Source organism: Bombina bombina, chromosome 10 (assembly GCF_027579735.1).
Source record: "Bombina bombina isolate aBomBom1 chromosome 10, aBomBom1.pri, whole genome shotgun sequence".
Lineage (NCBI taxonomy): Eukaryota > Metazoa > Chordata > Amphibia > Anura > Bombinatoridae > Bombina > Bombina bombina.
The window spans coordinates 164,431,516-164,453,269 of NC_069508.1; the positions used below are offsets into that span (position 1 = coordinate 164,431,516).

Sequence of the window (21,754 nt, forward strand, 5' to 3'; positions counted from 1 at the left end):
CCAAACATTTTCTTTCATGATTCTGGTAAAGAATACAATTTTAAACAACATTTCAATTTACTTCCATTATCTCATTTGCTTCATTCTTGAGATATCCTTTGTTGAAGAAATAGCAATGCACATGGGTGAGCTAATCACACGAGGCATCTCTGTACAGCAACCAATAAGCAGCTACTGAGCCTAAATAGATATGCTTTTTAGCAAAGTATATCAAGAGAATGAAGCAGATAAGATAATAGAAGTCAATTAGAAAGTTGGGTTTCATGTCCCTTTAAAGGGACAATGAACCCAAATTTTTTTCTTTAGTGATTCAGATAGAGCATGCAATTTTAAGCATCTTTTTAATTTACTCCTATTATCAATTTTTCTTCGTTCTCTTGCTATCTTTATTATATAAAGAAAGTCCAGAACCTTGGACAGCACTTGTTTGTTGGTGGATGAATTTATCCACCAATCAGCAAGAACAACCCAGGTTGTTCACCAAAATAGGCCGCCATCTAAACTTACATTCTTGCTTTTTAAATAAAGATACCAAGAGAATGAAGAACATTTGCTAATAAGAGTAAATAAGAAAGTTGCTTAAAATTGCATGCTCTGAGGACTTCCGGTGGGCGGCTCAGCAAGATGGCAGCAAGATACTGAAGCTCCCTGAAAACGATCTCTTTGCATCCTTAATCTTAAGCCATCCACGTCTCTCTTGACAATTTTTTGTGTCTGAGAACCTTTGTGGATAGAGGAATAAACACCTACTCTCCCCCGGAAAGCATTCTGAAAGATAATTAAGGGACACAGTTACGGTGTCTCCTATCACCCAAGATGGACTCTCTCATTAAGGAACTTAAAGCTACATTTCTACCGCGCTTGGATAAACTGATGAAGTCCTGCCTGGCGCTTCATGAAGAGATTCAAACCCTTCAAGGACTGCATTTACCACTGATCATGCAGATTGAGGAAGATCCTCCAGCCCCAAACCCACCTTGGCGCCACTTCTCCTGGGACATAGACGCAGCATGGATGGACAGCAGGGAGTCTTACCTAGGGGATAACACAGAGTGGCTTTTTAATTCTGGTATGCTCATCTTGCTGGAAAACAACTCTTACCGCAGATTTGGCCCGGCGTTGAATGAGATCCCCGGTCTAGCTCATGAACAACACAGCCAAATAGGACATCAGTGGGAAACAGGAGATTCGTTTGAATTAAATTCTGCTTGGCACCATACTTTGAAATTACAAGATCGCCATGATTTGGCACTACTCAGAAACTTGATGGCGCAGGTTCCCAATGCTGGATATGAAACACATTGGGAAAATTCTCTCATACTTAGCTCTGGATGCCTGAGAGAGTCATCTTATCAGCCTCAACGTAAGCAAGTAGGGGTGGGATGAGTCTGGGTCACCGCTCTGATAATCTGCAGTAAGACGCTAAAAGGATGGCTCATAGCTTTTGATAGCTGCAGTAAAGTTGTGATTTTGGATGATCCTGCATACATGACACTTCGGGAGAACTCTTATTCTGGCATACTCTCACCCCATTTCCTTGCAGTAGATGGACGCCTATGCTGTGTTTGCATTTTTATTTTTTCATTTTTATTTATTTGTGTTTAATCTAAGAATGGTACTGTAATCCAGACTGTCTTATTTGAACCTTGCACGCTGGGACTCATACTAAAGTAACTGGAAACCAGCCTGAAAGCCTGCCGCAGTACACTGTTCAAGTTTCATAGAGGTTCTAAACTTTGGCCCTGTTGGCCACTTGTGTTGTTTTACTATGTTTGTTTGGTTTTTTTATTTTATTTTCTAATAGTATGTCTAAAAAGAAAGCATGCTTTATACCACACTTGGATTCCAATAGTTCTCGCAATAAGTTTACATTGTACAGGAGCCTCTAACCCCCCAACTCAATTTTTAACAACCAGGGCATAAGCAGATAGCGAATGTTCAATAATGCACAACTATATTTGATATCTAATATGCTATCTCTGATTGGTCACCTCTCTTATCGCAATTATATTAATTATGTACCCTGGCTTCATATAGTAATACTGTCGAGAGGGAAGGTTGTCCCCATCCCCCCTGGGGGATATCAATCCATTAGGCTAGATAATTTGTTAACACACAAGTACATTTCATTATTTGAATATTGGTAAAGTTTTTTTTTTTAATGTGAAGAAGCTGCAGAAGGTCTTTGTTAAAGATCGTTAATCTATGAGGACCTCTGGTGGTTACTGTGGTATTACACTCCAATATAAAGTGAAAGTTCAGTTCTTGAGCAAAGTGAAACGATCTAGCAGCAGCTTATTACAAGAATGTACTCTTCCTAATATATAAATGAAAACAAATGGGCTGCTGTGTTGGGGATATCCCTGTAGATAAGGTCAGTTGTACATTGGAACTTTATGGTTTTGCATGTATCTGTATCCTTACCCTGCTGTTAATGTATGTGTTTTCTCTTTCCTCTACAGAAACAAATACAATCATTTAATTGCCACACATAAACATTGCACTTACCTTTTTCAGGTTTATAAATGGTTTAATTTAATTTTCTTGTGTTAGTATTTGTACTTTCTCTCTACCGTTCCCTTCCTTAGGTGGATATGCTTTATATGTATTTTTATTTTTATTTCGTGTCCCTTGTTGTTGCGCTTTACATCCGTCTGCACACTAACCCGGGAGCACTAAGATACTAAAGCTTGTCACATATGTTGCTCTCCTGGGCACATCAACTCATTCTAATCTATGCTCACTATACCTATTGGAAAGCATAACTAACCATAGTACACGGAGGTTGAAAGCATCTAGGGGCAGCTGCTGAACTAATTCATTGTTATGTATATCACCCTCTCTAGTGGTATATGCTGTATCTCTCTGCCTCTGTGTTGTTTATTTGAGTCGTCAGGTAATGAGATGCTGCCTATTGGTAGCACTTTGATTAGCACTAGATTCTGGCACCTAAAAATATGGTCATTGTTAACATTACTTTTATTAGTTGTATCCTTGAGAACTAAAAAGGTTATGCAACCTGAGGTCTCAACACACATACAAGCTCCTGCTTCGAATTACAATGAGACATATCTAATCATTTTAAGTAGCTCGTGCATATGCATATTCCACTTATATTTATCAAGAAACTATTAAGTAACCACATACATGCAATATTAAAGCAGCCACACTTTCCATATTGGGTCATTTGCGCAGTCAGTCTCCAGGTTGATGTTTACTAGAAGATATTTGCCTGCCAGTATAATTTAATTAAGGTTGAATAGTCAGTGTACTGATATTTCCTGTACATATCTAACTGGGGATTCTCTCCTATTACAGCAGCCGTCTGCATATTTCCTGAATCTAATAGGGTTCTGTCCTGTTTTTGTTTAGTTTATTTGTGTAGATTAGATGTTATATGTTATTGTTTTGTTATGTGTTGTGTTATTAGTCTTGGTTTGTGTTAATATTATAAAACTAAGAGGTACGGGTGCAATGTGAGATAATGATCAACTAATTTTGCTATGACTTTTATGGCAGGGATTATTCTATATTATATCATGGCTTTAATCTTAAACGTGTAGAATACATGTGTACTATGCTCTATGAAAAGAAATTGCAGTCTCTTATTGCACTTGGTGATAACAATGGTACCACTGTTGATTTTGTATCTATATGTAATATGTTATGCTTATCCCATAATATCGATTGTAATGTCGCTGTAACTCTACATGTCAGTGTATGCACCTGATCAATTGTACCTGTGCTTCTTCAATAAAAAGAATTAAAAAAAAAAAAAAATTGCATGCTCTATCTGAATCCCAAAAGATAACATTTGGGTTCAGTGTCCCTTTAAGTGTGGCATGAAAAGCAGAACCATTAAGGATATGGATACTAAAAGGTAAGAAAAACAAGCCTGTGTGCTATTTTCCATTTATAAAAATTAAAAAAAAAAAAAAATCACTTAAGACAGCAACTCTCTTCCATGTTGCTAACTAAAGTACATGATTTGCTTGGTGGGCACTTTACTGTAATTGATGTTTACATAAAGAGCACAGAGGTTTAAAGGAACAGTATGCTATAAAATTGTCTTTCCCTTAATGTGTTTCCAATTACTTTTTTTTACCAGCTGCAGAGTATAAAATGTATGAGATTTGCTTTTTAATGCTTATTTGTGTATATGAATTAGCTGATTTTGTGTTTTGAAGCCACAGTCTAATAAAATGGGTTGAGCTTGTAGGTATAATCAGATCTCATTACTGTATCACATTGTGTACATATACCTGCTTCTTTATCTTATATCTGCAGGTATAATCAGATCTCATTACTGTATCACATTGTGTACATATACATGTGTCTTTATCTTATATCTGTAGGTATAATCAGATCTAATTACTGTATCACATTGTGTACATATACAAGTGTCTTTATCTTATATCTGTAGGTATAATCAGATCTCATTACTGTATCACATTGTGTACATATACATGTGTCTTTATCTTATATCTGTAGGTATAATCAGATCTCATTACTGTATCACATTGTGTACATATACATGTGTCTTTATCTTATATCTGTAGGTATAATCAGATCTCATTACTGTATCACATTGTGTACATATACATGTGTCTTTATCTTATATCTGTAGGTATAATCAGATCTCATTACTGTATCACACTGTGTACATATACATGTGTCTATCTTATATCTGTAGGTATAATCAGATCTCATTACTTTATCACATTGTGTACATATACATGTGTCTTTATCTTATATCTGTAGGTATAATCAGATCTCATTACTGTATCACATTGTGCACATATACATGTGTCTTTATCTTATATCTGTAGGTATAATCAGATCTCATTACTGTATCACACTGTGTACATATACATGTGTCTTTATCTTATATCTGTAGGTATAATCAGATCTCATTACTTTATCACATTGTGTACATATACATGTGTCTTTATCTTATATCTGTAGGTATAATCAGATCTCATTACTGTATCACATTGTGCACATATACATGTGTCTTTATCTTATATCTGTAGGTATAATCAGATCTCATTACTGTATCACACTGTGTACATATACATGTGTCTTTATCTTATATCTGTAGGTATAATCAGATCTCATTACTTTATCACATTGTGTACATATACATGTGTCTTTATCTTATATCTGTAGGTATAATCAGATCTCATTACTGTATCACATTGTGCACATATACATGTGTCTTTATCTTATATCTGTAGGTATAATCAGATCTCATTACTGTATCACACTGTGTACATATACATGTGTCTTTATCTTATATCTGTAGGTATAATCAGATCTCATTACTGTATCACACTGTGTACATATACATGTGTCTTTATCTTATATCTGTAGGTATAATCAGATCTCATTACTGTATCACACTGTGTACATATACATGTGTCTTTATCTTATATCTGTAGGTATAATCAGATCTCATTACTTTATCACATTGTGTACATATACATGTGTCTTTATCTTATATCTGTAGGTATAATCAGATCTCATTACTGTATCACACTGTGTACATATACATGTGTCTTTATCTTATATCTGTAGGTATACTCAGATCTCATTACTGTATCACATTGTGTACATATACATGTGTCTTTATCTTATATCTGTAGGTATAATCAGATCTCATTACTATATCACATTGTGTACATATACATGTGTCTTTATCTTATATCTGTAGGTATAATCAGATCTCATTACTGTATCACATTGTGTACATATACATGTGTCTGTATCTTATATCTGTAGGTATAATCAGATCTCATTACTTTATCACATTGTGTACATATACATGTGTCTTTATCTTATATCTGTAGGTATAATCAGATCTCATTACTGTATCACATTGTGCACATATACATGTGTCTTTATCTTATATCTGTAGGTATAATCAGATCTCATTACTGTATCACACTGTGTACATATACATGTGTCTTTATCTTATATCTGTAGGTATAATCAGATCTCATTACTTTATCACATTGTGTACATATACATGTGTCTTTATCTTATATCTGTAGGTATAATCAGATCTCATTACTGTATCACATTGTGCACATATACATGTGTCTTTATCTTATATCTGTAGGTATAATCAGATCTCATTACTGTATCACACTGTGTACATATACATGTGTCTTTATCTTATATCTGTAGGTATAATCAGATCTCATTACTTTATCACATTGTGTACATATACATGTGTCTTTATCTTATATCTGTAGGTATAATCAGATCTCATTACTGTATCACACTGTGTACATATACATGTGTCTTTATCTTATATCTGTAGGTATACTCAGATCTCATTACTGTATCACATTGTGTACATATACATTTGTCTTTATCTTATATCTGTAGGTATAATCAGATCTCATTACTGTATCACATTGTGTAAATATACATGTGTCTTTATCTTATATCTGTAGGTATAATCAGATCTCATTACTGTATCACATTGTGTACATATACATGTGTCTTTATCTTATATCTGTAGGTATAATCAGATCTCATTACTGTATCACATTGTGTACATATACCTGCTTATTTATCTTATATCTGTAGGTATAATCAGATCTCATTACTGTATCACATTGTGTACATACATGTGTCTTTATCTTATATCTGTAGGTATAATCAGATCTCATTACTTTATCACATTGTGTACATATACCTGCTTCTTAATTTTATATCTGTCTGTAAACCAATCACCAATACCTGGAGAAAACAATGGAAAATTAACCTTTTATTACCTTATCTCTTCTATACCCCACTGGGAGTGTAATTCATTCTAATGGTTGTGTTTACACAGCTTATCTATAGCTTGGAACTAAGGCCAGAAACTTTCAGAATAGGTGGAAATATCACAGGCTAAATCAACTATTTCAAATACCAATATAAGGGTAAAGGAAATACTTGTAAACAATTTAATACACTCCAGCAGGTAAAGTGGATCATTGTGAACAAATTAAAGGAGAGAACATTTTTGCGTAAACTGTCCCTTTAAGGGACTAAGCAAAGGAGGTTGTTCCTTGCTGCACAAGTGAATATGAAAATACATCTAACTGATATTAAGTGTCAAATTGTATAATAATTTCCAGAGTGGCTCAGATGTGACACGTCATGTCCCCTGTCACAAAAACCAAAGTGCCGGTGATCTGTCGAAATTTGCTCCCTCATTGAGATTTGCTACCTGGATGTGCGCAATTACTTAGTCGCACTCTACATGTTTGAAAATAATGTGTAGAATGCGATTACATAATTAGAATCATGCACAGATTAAGGTAGCAAATCTCAACAAGGGAGGACTAAATCATTTTTTATTAAAGCTTTTTCACTGCTCAGCCACGCACATCTAATCCAAATTAAATAAAGTGCGTCTCCACCACTACATCAGTTTTTAATATGCACGTGGAGACTCTTTATTTAATTTGTATTAGATGTGCGTGGCTGAGCAGTGAAAAAGCTTGTGTAATTAAAGCATACCCTGTACAAATGATTTCATACCGGCATGTTTAACTGCACAGGTGCGCATCTACATCATAATAAGAAATGCTAGTAATTTAGTCCTCTAGTTGAGATTTGTTACCTCGATCTGTGCATGCTTTTAATTAGGTAATCACATTCCACACATTCTTTTTCAACATATATGGAGTGCGATTACGTAACTGTACGCATGCGCACATCCAAGTAGCAAATATCAATGAAGGTGCAAAACCCAACAGAACACCGGAACTGTAGCAGCAAAAAGCAACTGATAAAAGGTGCAGAAACAAACTCTTGAGTTTTTGAGAAAATAAATATTTAAATAGAAAAACACCCTAACCAAATATTTGCACAGAAACAGCTTTTTCATCTTCTCGACAGGAGAAAGTTAAGCTTCCCGGGTATAGGGCGTGTTGCTGAAATGCGTAACATCTATTTCCTAATATTTTATAGACTTTTTCAAAGCTTTGTCATTTTTTTTTTTTTCAAATAATGATGATATAATTTATACAATACATGTTATTTATTTTAAAACATAATCTAAAAATTAACTCAGTTATTTTATAGGTACAGTTTGACACAGATGAGCAAATTGTTGTTCAAAGCGCTCAGCGTCTTTGCATTGTTTTGGGTTTTTTTAAGCAACTTTGTACAGATATTGCATCCAGAGGAAGTGTCCCTTATCCTATTGCATATGTTGCTCTTTTTCACCATATTCTTCAGCAAGTGGTTGCTCCTATGTTTGTTAGTACTGTTATATTCATCAGGGTCAGGATGTTGCATTGTATTTTACAGATATAATAAATAAAAAAACTCTGATCTGTATGTATGTATGTATGTATGTATGTATGTATGTATGTATGTATGTATGTATGTATGTATGTATGTATGTATGTATGTATGTATGTATGTATGTATATATATATATATATATATATATATATATATATATATATATATATATATATATATATATATATATATATCTATCAGGGGCATATTAAGGCATAGGCCCATGCCTAGGGCAGCAGATTTAGAGGGGCGGCACTTGCCCCTGGCCACTGCACTGAAAATGTAGCTTATAAAAAAAAATTGATTTTGACAGGACGCCGCCAAGCGGTCACGTGACCGGCTTTTTCGCCTTCCTGTCTGTACAGTGTTAGCACACATGGCTTGAGGGAGTCACGCCCGGTTAGGTGAAGCCGTAAAGAAGTCAGTCAGTGGTGAGTCTGGCGACAGAGACTGATCGGTGGAGAACTAGAGATGGAGTAGAGTAGGAGTCAGTGGACTGAAGACACGACTTAACTCAGGTAGGGCACTGAAATAACAGTACAGACTGTGTAGGCAATAAAGTGTTAGCAGTGGGCCGTGGCACAAGGAGAGCTGGCTGGTAATTAATACTATAGGCATTCTAATAAAACTGAGAGGTAACAGGCAGGGAGCGAGAGGCGGTTGGCTGGGTGTAAATAATGGCTGAAACCTGAAAGAGCAACAAGAGGTGTTGTCAAGCTAATGAGAGATGGCTGGAAGGGAGAGAGGGTGTTGGCACGGAGAGAGGGCTAATAGCTGGCGGGCTAATGACGGATGTGCAGGGAATGATGATGGCATGAAAAGTTATTGGGAAAGTCTGATAGGGGGGTCTGTAAGTAATAAGGGTTGCATGGATCATGTAATAAATCAATTTCATCGAGTATAATAGTGAATCCTGTAATACCCCCACCATTAGAGCTAATATGAATGTTATACTCTAGTTGTGTGTGTTCTGGCTCAAAAATTGATATTTCCAAAAGAGGCACCACAATAAATATCAAGAGGTATCTGCTTACAAAGCATAACATGAAGGGTATCATGTACTTGACTTGTTTTCATTATTTGTACAAGGCTGTAACCGCAGCTGTATATTATTACATTGCTGGCTGTTGGGTTTTTATGTAGTTTTTGTCGGGATACCATTTACATGGTTTCAGAATTTACTCATTCCTGTTATTTAGTGTTTATTAACAAAGATCTCTCATCCCAAGTACAAAGCATTCTATAAAGCCCCCTGCATATCCATACCAGAACCAACCACATTGAATAAACTTCAGCCTGTGGGTAGTGGACTGCAGCAGTAACAATTGCTAAGGAAATTGCAGCTATGCATATTAAAAGGGATATGAAACCCAAATTATTTTCTGTCATGATTCAGATAAGAACACCAAGAGAACAAAGCAAATATGATGATATAAGTAAATTGGAAAGTTGTTTAAAATGGCATGCCCTATCTGAAACATGAAAGTTTAATTTGGACTTTACTGTCCCTTTAAAGGGATATGAAACCCAAATGTTTTCTTTCATGATTCAGATAGGTCATGCAATTTTAAGCAACGTTCTTATTTACTCCTATTATCAAATTTTCTCGATTCTTTACCACCCTGACCAAAATATTATATGGCCAAAAATTGCCTAAATCCAGGGGGGGGCAGCAGGATTCTGAGTGCCTATGTATGTAGGAAAGTAAAGGACGCACTCGCCAGGTCTTAGCCAAACAGTATGTAATAATACAAAATTAGGTGACGTTCCGGGGTAATTAGCTTGTGCCTTATGTATTAGGCTATCACAATAACCACAAAACCAAATAGCAAATAACAGAGACTACTTCCCTCTAGAAAGTAAATAAAGTAACAAGGGTGGGTTAAACGAGGATCAATGCTAGACAGTAATAATAATCACAACTGTTTGTGTAGCTGTTGTATGGATACAGAGCTGGAGTAAGTGACTGATATCAACAGTACAATACTGATGTCATGTAGTAGGTTAACGTGTGAGGTGTTTTAAACTAGTGGGGGCTAATGCTTAAGAAGTGACACCAAACATGTGGTACTATTACATATGAAGATATGGGGTAGATAATAGCTAACAATTTCGAAATCCTGTGCTGAAGTGTTATGGCCAAGTTATTAGAACCAGTATGTCAACGGTTACCTCCCAGGTAACAAAATACTTTATTGCGTATGTCCACAGTAGTAAAGTAACTGTTGTGTATTTATTGCAACAGTGTTGCCATAATGTAATGCTTATACACATGGTTTTCAACTCTTACAGTTAAAGTGAATGTAAATTTTGATGCTAAAGTGCTTTTTAAAAATTCGAATAAAAACAGGGGCACTTTAATTCATCAAAATTTACATTTCACTCATTGTGAAGAAATACCGTACTTACCTTTTAAACTTGACAGCAGCTCCAGCTTCCTCCGGTCGTCGCAAGCCATTTCTGATGTCAGAAATGATGGATAGGTCATCCTCCAATCATGGCTTCCCCCCCCTGGGGAATCAGTGTCTGATTCAATGCCGTGATTGGAGGAAGCCGAATTCATCATTTTAGACCCAGGAAGAGGCTTTGCGATGGGTGGAGGAAGCTGGAGCTGCTGTCACAAGTGAAATGTAAATTTTGATGAATTAAAGTGCCCCTGTTTTTAATCGAATTTTTAAAACCGGGCACTTTAACATCAAAATTTACATTCACTTTAAAGGGGCAGTAAACCTAGCAAATAATGTTATACAATTCTGCACATAGTGCAGAATTAAACATTAGCTTACCGCCATGTTTCTGAAGCAAAGGGTTAGAGAGATAATTCACAACGAAAATAGAACGCCGCTCCTGGCTCTACTGAGTGGGTCTGTTTTATTCTCCTAAGCACATCGCGGGCACGCTGTCTAGTCACAGCGTGCCCGATCGCGCTATTAAACTCAATGTAGTTCGCTCCCGCTCTGGTAGCATGAGCGAGCTACATTGAGTTTAATAGCGCAATCGGGCACGCTGTGACTAGACAGCGTGCCCGCGATGTGCTTAGGAGAAAAAAACAGGCCCGCTCAGTAGAGCCAGGTGCGGCATTCTATTTTCGTTGCGAAATATCTCTATAACCCTTTGCTTCAGATACATGGCGGTAAGCTAATGTTATATAATTCTGCACTACGTGCAGAATTATATAATATTATTTTCTAGGTTTACTGCCCCTTTAAAGCAGCATAGCTGTGTTATAAAGATCTATACATCAATAATTGCTAGCAATAATTCACTGCGTGAGACCAACCAGGAGTAGAGTGATTTCCATATGATTATGCAACTATGTTGCCGTATACCCTAGTTCAAATGATATTAGCATTAGCTTGATTATTTCCCGATGTGTGCGTAAGGCCACACAGGAGTTGATTGCCATATAATTTATGCAGATAGATTTATGTAAGAGACTTTTTTGTGTTTCGTGCCACACATTGTAATGGTGATAGTTACCCTTTTGTGCTTTATCCTGTGATAACTATTATATATTGATTTTTTCTTTTTGTGCTGGGTCTTGGACTCACCAGTAGTCTCATGTATAATTTTTTTCTTTCCATTTTAAATTATTTTACATAGGTTTTTAACTTTTCACTAATAAAGGTTATGTTTTATTAGTGTAATTATAGGTTATAGTTTGGGGACTTTGTAATTTGGTTTTTTTTTCTACCTCGGAGTACTTAGGGGATGCTTCTTTTCTGTCTCATATTTTTTTGAAGTAATATTGATATAAAGAGCAGGTTCCGAGCCGTCAGCAAGCAGCTACACTACAGGTAACGCTGTGACCAGGAAAACCATAAGAATTTGTCCCAACCACTAAGTTGCCCCATAGTTAAAGCAACGCAGGAGACCATGGGTCTGATTCTTACACACTTGCTCGCATGGAGAGAAATGATCAGCTTATTGTACTGAACACTAGGTTGCAAATTTTATCTCCTTTACATAAAGAATCTCTTTGATGAGATAGGGATTGTTTAAAAGGCAATTTTTGCCTTCTGAGTCTAGGCAAATCAGGGAGCTTTAGCGAATCTGGCCCTATATGAGAGTTGTAAGCTTGTGCCAGGGATGAATTGCGTGTGTGTAAGAAACAAAAACAAGTGTATTTGGGGGGGCAGAATATTAAGTTAGAGGAGTCAGCACATGTAGAAAAATCTAATTTATTTTTGTGGAGGGGTATCCGCAGAAACTGGTGGTGGTGACTGGGGCAGATCTCAAAGTCCAAAGCACACGCACCAGGGAGACAGCAACATCTAGGTGCATGAGATGCAATTCATTATTAAAAAAGTGCTCAAGTCAGCTGATTGATATTAAATAATGAACTCCTTCCCAAAGCATTCCTGAAGCCCTGTTGGCAAAAAAATACCAGCACACAGCAGAGCATCTCAGGCCACACAGCAACGTTCAGGCACTGAGCCACAGACTGCTCAAACTCAACAACGGCATTTGTAATGGAATCTTTATTTTAACCCTTTGGTTGCCAGACAGAACAAAAAAGCATTTTGTAGCAACGGGAGCAGTCATCTTGCCAGCCAAGGGGTTAAAAAAACTGTTTGAGTTAATGGTGCAGAATATAGCAGGGATGTTATCTGTATTACTGGAACATTCTGTCTATAAAGGAGTACATGTGTATTCATGCGGAGACTGTTATAAAGTCTCAGAGCTGGTTATCGGATTAGTATTTTCAGCTGCTCCAATAATAAAATCAGATAAAAAAACACCAGGTCTATATAGTTGTTACTGTATTATATTTTATACATTAAAAAAGTATGAAAAAGCTTTAAAGAGAATGCACTAATTAAGACATACAAAAAACAGATATAAAATGTATTGAGCACAGACTGCCAATCTCCACATAACCACAACATTCAGAGATCAGTTCAGGTAACCAAGCAAATGTGTAAAAAATAAAAAGTACTTACTCTTAGTCTGACGCACCCTCTTCTCGACCCTCGCATCATTTTGTCTTTGGACTAAAAAGGAATAAAAACTATATTAGAAATAAGGTTCCGTCACTGTGAATCTTTGGTTTGGCGATTAAACGGCAGATCTGTTATCTGAGACTATTTGTTCCTTCTGACCTCATTATTTATTTAATTAATTGACTTAGTTCAGTTTTAGAGCTATCAAAAAAAAAATCTGCAAATTTACAGCAAGATCTGTTAAGAGACACTGAACACAATTTTTTTTCTTTCATGATTCAGATAGAACAGGCAATTTTAAGCAACTTTCTAAATTTACTGCCATTATCAATTTTTCTTCGTTCTCTTAGTATCTTATTTGAAAAGCAGGAATGAAAGCTTAGGAGCCTGCCCATTTTAGGTTCAGAACCTGGGTAGCGCTTGCTGATTGGTGGCTAAATGCTGAACCAAAAATGGGCCAGTTGCTAAACTTAGATTCCTGCTTTTTCAAATAAAGATAACAAGAGAATGCAGAAAAAAATGATAATAGGAGTAAATTAGAAAGTTGCTGCTCTGAGTCATGAAAGAAAAAAAATTGGCTTCAGTATTTCTTTAATATAATAGCAAGTTGCCATTGAGTAGGGGTTTTGTTCTAGAACTTGGGTGTTAAAATAAGCGGAGTATGAATATTACAGAGAAGCATTTTTGTCTGGATAAAATATCAGATATAAAGGGACATTAAACCATAGGCTAAGAGATATATTTTATGTAGAATAATACATAATATTTAGTAGCCAGAAATAGAACGTGGGGTGTGTCAAGCTCTGTAATAAACTAACAACAAAATAAATGAATGAATATATCTCTTGTATATATGATGGGGTAGCAATTAAATATGTTAATGTTCTTTCAAGAACTAGGTTAATTGCTATCTAACATGTGCAGTAGAGTATGTCTAGTTATTAAAAAAAAAAAAAAAAAAGTTTAATTTGAAAATTAATATCAAAAGATCAATAGCCACAAACAAGAAATGCGTGTCTGCGCACAACTCATTCCTAGGGACAGATTGCTCATTGGCTGATTAGGACAACTCATACATCTCAACTTGTGCACATGTACACTCTCCACAAGCATAAAAACATTAAAAGCAGAATTTTTTCAGGACAGAAAAAAAAAAAAAAGGAATACAAAGAAGAACACAATTAGTTAATGTCCCTTTAACAGCTAATTATCTGACCTTACAATCCCCACTACTGCTCCCTTAAAGGGACAGTATACACTAATTTTCATATAATTGCATGTAATAGACACTACTATAAAGAATAAGATGCACAGATACTGATATAAAAATCCAGTTTAAAATGGTTTAAAACTTACTTAGAAGCTGTCAGTTTGGCTCTGTTGAAAAGGCAGCTGGAAAGCCCACTGCAAGTGTGAAATAAGACACTCCCCCTCCCCCTTCTTTTACATATGAAAAGACCCTGTTTACACAAACAGGAGCAAGCTGGAGAAGGTAGCTGACGGTATTCACATAAAACTTTGGGGCTTGGTTAGGAGTCTGAAAATCAGAGCAATGTTATTTTAAAATTATCAAAACTATACATTTATTTAAAAAAAAAAAAAAAACTTTATGGGCTATATAAATAGATCATCTACAAAACATTTATGCAAAGAAAAAATGAGTGTATAATGTCTCTTTAATCCTCTGTCACACCCTAAACTGGTCCCATAAACACCAGGGGCAAATATAACACTTTTCCAATCAAGAGTCTATTACATCTTTGTGAAATTATTTTTCCAGCATGATGGTAAAATGGTTGCTCAAATCTCTGAGCTGCAAACACCTGTACATTAACAGTTGTCAATACTGTTTAAAGGAATAGTATAGTCAAATTAAACTTCATAATTCAGATAGAGCATGCAATTTTAAGCAAATTTAATTTACTCCAATTATCAAATTTTCTTTGTTCTCATGGTATCTTTATTTGAAAAAGCAAGAATGTAAGCTTAGAATCTGGCATATTTTTGGTTCAGAACCTGGGTAGCGCTTGCCGATTGGTGTCTAAATGTAGCCACCAATCAGCAAAAATGGGCCAGCTCCTACGCTTATATTCATGCTTTTTCAAATAAAGATATCAAGGGAACGAAGAAAAGTTGATAATAGGAGTAAATTAGAAAGTTGCTTAAAATTGCATGCTCTATCTGAATCATGAAAGTTTAATTTAACTAGACTATCCCTTTAATAAAAAACAAGGTTAGAGATATTCAAGGATGTTCTGCTTGCCAAGCACCTCCCACTGACTATTCATAAATACCCAAACATGGGGCATACAATTATCTCCATGTGATATTTTATTCAAGGAACATAAAAATCATGGACTAAAAAAAAAAAAAAAATCGTATAAAATTGCTAATGTTGAAGAGCTAGGCATATATGGCTTCCTGAGTCTGTCAAACTTTGTTCTAGAGTAAGTGCTGAAAGTTTAGATCTCTGCAATTTAAATAATTTAAATGAATAAGCAGTGAAATTACAAGTCGAAATGCTCCAACTCAAGCTGGGGACTCTCTGATGAGTAGAGCCTACCGTATTGACCTACACACCAATGCAAAATACATTACTATTCTCTACTGGGCAATTGCCAATGTCACTAGCTAGGCACAAAAGCAAGAAAGGTTTAACTAATTAGTCTCCCTCTGTGAGCATACAGAACTGCTTCAAACATTATATATATATATTAAATTAGCATTGTTCTCTTCAGAAAATGTTGCCAGCCGGGTGGGGGCAGTGTAATACTTTGCCAATTTCTGTTTTATATAGAAATGTTACTTAAACTTTCCAAAGAACAAAATGAATTGCATTATTTATAATAAATACATTAATTTAATGAAACAAACATTGGAAAAAAAATATTAGCCAATTTAAGCTTTTTATTGGCTTAAATTTTAGCCAAGCAGTCCGCTCATTAAATAGGTCACTGAAAGAACACTGGCAAGTATGTTATAGTAGACACAAATGTTTGTCACACGGCTGTGTGCAATATCATTTTCTGTCGAGAACACTGATCATCTATGGTACTGATATTTTTTTTAATGTTTGTCAGCATCCCCATTTTGAGATGCAAGTTCATGCAACACCAGATCAGTTTATCTCTAGGCTGATGTACAACAACAGGCAGCGATGGGGATTTTGGGTGTCCCTACAACTTTTAAATAAATGGAGTATGCAAATATATATTTTTCTTAGTCTTAAAGACAAATTGATCCTAAAGAAAATGTAAATAACTGGGAACTGAAATTATTATGTTGCATGTCCTGAAAAATGGGTCAAAACACTAATAAGCACAAAATTATAAACTTATTTTAATTGTCCCTCTCGAAAACACCAGCGTTTTTTGAGTACATGTCCAAAGAAATAATTCAGGGCAACTTTTTGTGTTATTTTATTTATGGGGATCTGGTATATCTCTTGCTCTGTACTAAAGGGTAATCAGTTTAAAGGAATAGTTTAGTCAACATTAAACTTTCATGATTCAGATAGAGCAGACAATTGTAAGCAACGTTCTAATTTACTCCTATTGTCACTTTTTCTTCATTCTCTTGGTATCTTTATTTGAATGTAAGCTTATAAGCCAGCCCATTTTTGGTTCAAAAACTGGGTAACACTTGCTGATTGGTAGCTACATTTAGACACCAATCAGAAAGTGCTACCCAGGTGCTAAACCAAAAATGGGCCGGCTCCTATGCTTACATTCTTGTTTTTTCAAATAAAGATACCAAGAGAACGAATAAAAATTGATCATTGGAGTAAATTAGAATAAAAATTGATAATCTGAGTAAATTAGAAAGTTGCTTAGCATTGCCTGCTCTATCTGAATCATGAAAGTTTAATTTTGACTAGACTATTCCTTTAACTACTCATACTTATTCAGCAACGTAATCCTGTTTCCACAACTATATTGGCCAGATCTGTGAATACATTTTATTGTCGTGTGTGTACATATTTGGGTTATACATAAAAAGAGGACTGAGTGTGGCAAGTTAGCTATTAGACACTGCAATACTAAGGAAAAGCTTTATTTTGTGAGCAATTAAAAGGAAAAACATTTTATTTCCCAGGGATATAGAATAGATGATGTTTTACAAATAGAGGAGATATAAATAATGGCTTTTGTGCATTCAAGCAAAACAGAGGTTTGTCTGTGAGGCACTGAGCCTTGAGACAGCAAGAGGGTACACAGGGCACTTAGCCTAGAGACTAGAAACAGGGCACATAAGAAAGAGGGTGCTGAGCCCAGAGATGGCAAGAGGGTACACAGGGCACTTAGCCTAGAGACTAGAAACAGGGCACATAAGAAAGAGGGTGCTGAGCCCAGAGATGGCAAGAGGGTACACAGGGCACTTAGCCTAGAGACTAGAAACAGGGCACATAAGAAAGAGGGTGCTGAGCCCAGAGATGGCAAGAGGGTACACAGGGCACTTAGCCTAGAGACTAGAAACAGGGCACATAAGCAAGAGGGCGCTGAGCCTAGAGACAGCAAGACGGCACACTGGGCATAGAAGAAGTGACACAAGTACACACATTTATTATCAGCAGTATTATTTGGTGCTGCTCCTGATACTACATGAATTGGGTATTCTAGTAATACAGATAACATGACCTGATAGACACATACGCACCTGCAGAGCACACACACCCTCCCCCTATACATGTAAAGTGTCACAGAGCTGTCACTATCACTAGGGCTTTGAGGCTGGGGTCAGATAGAGGTGTAATACTGGGGCCAGTCTGGGTGATGTACGTTATCATCATTATTACTCAGCTGTCTACAACCTTAGGACACCCCCAGGCTAGGTGAGCAGCCCATGACAGCGCCTCATTCACCACAGCAGGACACGGCAACCTGTGTTAACAGGCCGCCCAACCGGCTCGCAACCTCATTGGCTGAAGTCACAGGCTCTACAGCCTCATTGGCTGACACTCCACAAAACCGCATCCTGATTCGCTAAACAGCAAAGGCTCCGCCTCCTCACCAACTAACTAAGCCCCTCTCCGCTCCGCACCCTCAGTCACACTAATCTCGGCTCCGCGTTCCCGTTAACTGAAAGGACCTCTATTAAGCTGCCCCTCTGTACACCCTGTCCCGGCTCCGCACGTTTAGAGCCTCACCGTGTAATAAGACAGCAACCCCGCGTTATAGTCCAAAACAAACCAGCGGTACTGCCAGCCCTTCATCACGTTCGTCCATTTACTGAGCGGCCCCTCCATGATAGACGCCATCTTGTCACGGGAATAACAACACACTAGGACTGACGTGGGAGCTGCATCATCGCCTAGAGGGCGTAGTCTCTGTGTGGGCGGGTCTCTACCCATGACGTTACTGGTCTAGGAGGGAGGCGCTGGGTTAAGGATGCTGGAGTGCGACGCATGGCACTGACAGTGACACTGGACAGTATAGTCACACAGGACCCTATTAGTTACCCACGAAAGTAGCAGTCACACAGGACACTATTAGTTACCCAGGACAGTAGCAGTCACACAGGACACTATTAGTTACCCAGGACAGTAGCAGTCACACAGGACACTATTAGTTACCCACGAAAGTAGCAGTCACACAGGACACTATTAGTTACCCAGGACAGTAGCAGTCACACAGGACCCTATTAGTTACCCAGGACAGTAGCAGTCACACAGGACCCTATTAGTTACCCAGGACAGTAGCAGTCACACAGGACCCTATTAGTTACCCAGGACAGTAGCAGTCACACAGGACCCTATTAGTTACCCAGGACAGTAGCAGTCACACGGGATACTATTAGTTACCCAGGACAGTAGCAGTCACACAGGACCCTATTAGTTACCCAGGGCAGTAGCAGTCACACAGGACCCTATTAGTTACCCAGGACAGTAGCAGTCACACAGGACCCTATTAGTTACCCAGGACAGTAGCAGTCACACAGGACCCTATTAGTTACCCAGGGCAGTAGCAGTCACACAGGACCCTATTAGTTACCCAGGACAGTAGCAGTCACACAGGACCCTATTAGTTACCCAGGACAGTAGCAGTCACACAGGACCCTATTAGTTACCCAGGACAGTAGCAGTCACACAGGACCCTATTAGTTACCCAGGACAGTAGCAGTCACACAGGACCCTATTAGTTACCCAGGACAGTAGCAGTCACACAGGACCCTATTAGTTACCCAGGACACTGCAGTAACAGTCACACGGGATACTATTAGTTACCCAGGACAGTAGCAGGCACACAGGACAGTAGCAGTCATACGGACACTATTAGTTACCCAGGACAGTAGCAGGCACACAGGACACTATTAGTTACCCAGGGCAGTAGCAGTCACACAGGACCCTATTAGTTACCCAGGGCAGTAGCAGTCACACAGGACCCTATTAGTTACCCAGGACATTAGCAGTCACACAGGACCCTATTAGTTACCCAGGACAGTAACAGTCACACGGGATACTATTAGTTCCCCAGGACAGTAGCAGGCACACAGGACAGTAGCAGTCATACGGACACTATTAGTTACCCAGGACAGTAGCAGTCATACGGACACTATTAGTTACCCAGGACAGTAGCAGGCACACAGGACACTATTAGTTACCCAGGACAGTAGCAGTCACACAGGACAGTATTAGTTACCCAGGACAGTAGCAGTCACACGGGATACTATTAGTTACCCAGGAAAGTAGCAGTCACACGGGATACTATTAGTTACCCAGGACAGTAGCAGTCACACAGGACCCTATTAGTTACCCAGGACAGTAGCAGTCACACGGGATACTATTAGTTACCCAGGAAAGTAGTAGTCACACAGGATACTATTAGTTACCCAGGACAGTAGCAGTCACACGGGATACTATTAGTTACCCAGGAAAGTAGCAGTCACACGGGATACTATTAGTTACCCAGGACAGTAGCAGTCACACAGGACCCTATTAGTTACCCAGGACAGTAGCAGTCACACGGGATACTATTAGTTACCCAGGACAGTAGCAGTCACACGGGATACTATTAGTTACCCAGGACAGTAGCAGTCACACAGGACCCTGTTAGTTACCCAGGACATTAGCAGTCACACAGGACCCTATTAGTTACCCAGGACAGTAGCAGTCACACAGGACCCTATTAGTTACCCAGGACAGTAGCAGTCACACGGGATACTATTAGTTACCCAGGAAAGTAGCAGTCACACAGGACACTATTAGTTACCCAGGACAGTAGCAGTCACACAGGACCCTATTAGTTACCCAGGACAGTAGCAGTCACACAGGACACTATTAGTTACCCAGGACAGTAGCAGTCACACAGGACCCTATTAGTTACCCAGGACAGTAGCAGTCACACGGGATACTATTAGTTACCCAGGACAGTAGCAGTCACACAGGACCCTATTAGTTACCCAGGGCAGTAGCAGTCACACAGGACCCTATTAGTTACCCAGGACAGTAGCAGTCACACAGGACCCTATTAGTTACCCAGGACAGTAGCAGTCACACAGGACCCTATTAGTTACCCAGGGCAGTAGCAGTCACACAGGACCCTATTAGTTACCCAGGACAGTAGCAGTCACACAGGACCCTATTAGTTACCCAGGACAGTAGCAGTCACACAGGACCCTATTAGTTACCCAGGACAGTAGCAGTCACACAGGACCCTATTAGTTACCCAGGACAGTAGCAGTCACACAGGACCCTATTAGTTACCCAGGGCAGTAGCAGTCACACAGGACCCTATTAGTTACCCAGGACACTGCAGTAACAGTCACACGGGATACTATTAGTTACCCAGGACAGTAGCAGGCACACAGGACAGTAGCAGTCATACGGACACTATTAGTTACCCAGGACAGTAGCAGGCACACAGGACACTATTAGTTACCCAGGGCAGTAGCAGTCACACAGGACCCTATTAGTTACCCAGGGCAGTAGCAGTCACACAGGACCCTATTAGTTACCCAGGACATTAGCAGTCACACAGGACCCTATTAGTTACCCAGGACAGTAACAGTCACACGGGATACTATTAGTTACCCAGGACAGTAGCAGGCACACAGGACAGTAGCAGTCATACGGACACTATTAGTTACCCAGGACAGTAGCAGTCATACGGACACTATTAGTTACCCAGGACAGTAGCAGGCACACAGGACACTATTAGTTACCCAGGACAGTAGCAGTCACACAGGACAGTATTAGTTACCCAGGACAGTAGCAGTCACACGGGATACTATTAGTTACCCAGGAAAGTAGCAGTCACACGGGATACTATTAGTTACCCAGGACAGTAGCAGTCACACAGGACCCTATTAGTTACCCAGGACAGTAGCAGTCACACGGGATACTATTAGTTACCCAGGAAAGTAGTAGTCACACGGGATACTATTAGTTACCCAGGACAGTAGCAGTCACACGGGATACTATTAGTTACCCAGGAAAGTAGCAGTCACACGGGATACTATTAGTTACCCAGGACAGTAGCAGTCACACAGGACCCTATTAGTTA

General features: G+C 38.3%; 1 protein-coding gene across 2 annotated transcripts in view; it reads right to left on the bottom strand.

The window, feature by feature from the left end:
- The window catches only part of OSBPL9 (oxysterol binding protein like 9), a 253,106-nt gene extending 234,543 nt beyond the window's left edge, over window positions 1–18,563 (bottom strand). For both annotated transcript variants that reach the window (XM_053693485.1, XM_053693484.1), the window contains exons 1-2: window positions 18,400–18,563; window positions 13,254–13,304 (exon numbers count right to left, since the gene is read on the bottom strand). In XM_053693485.1, the coding sequence (XP_053549460.1) occupies window positions 13,254–13,304; window positions 18,400–18,510 (162 nt within the window). In that variant the 5' untranslated portion in view covers window positions 18,511–18,563. The remainder of the gene's footprint in view (window positions 1–13,253; window positions 13,305–18,399) is intronic.
- Between the last annotated feature and the right edge of the window lie 3,191 nt (window positions 18,564–21,754).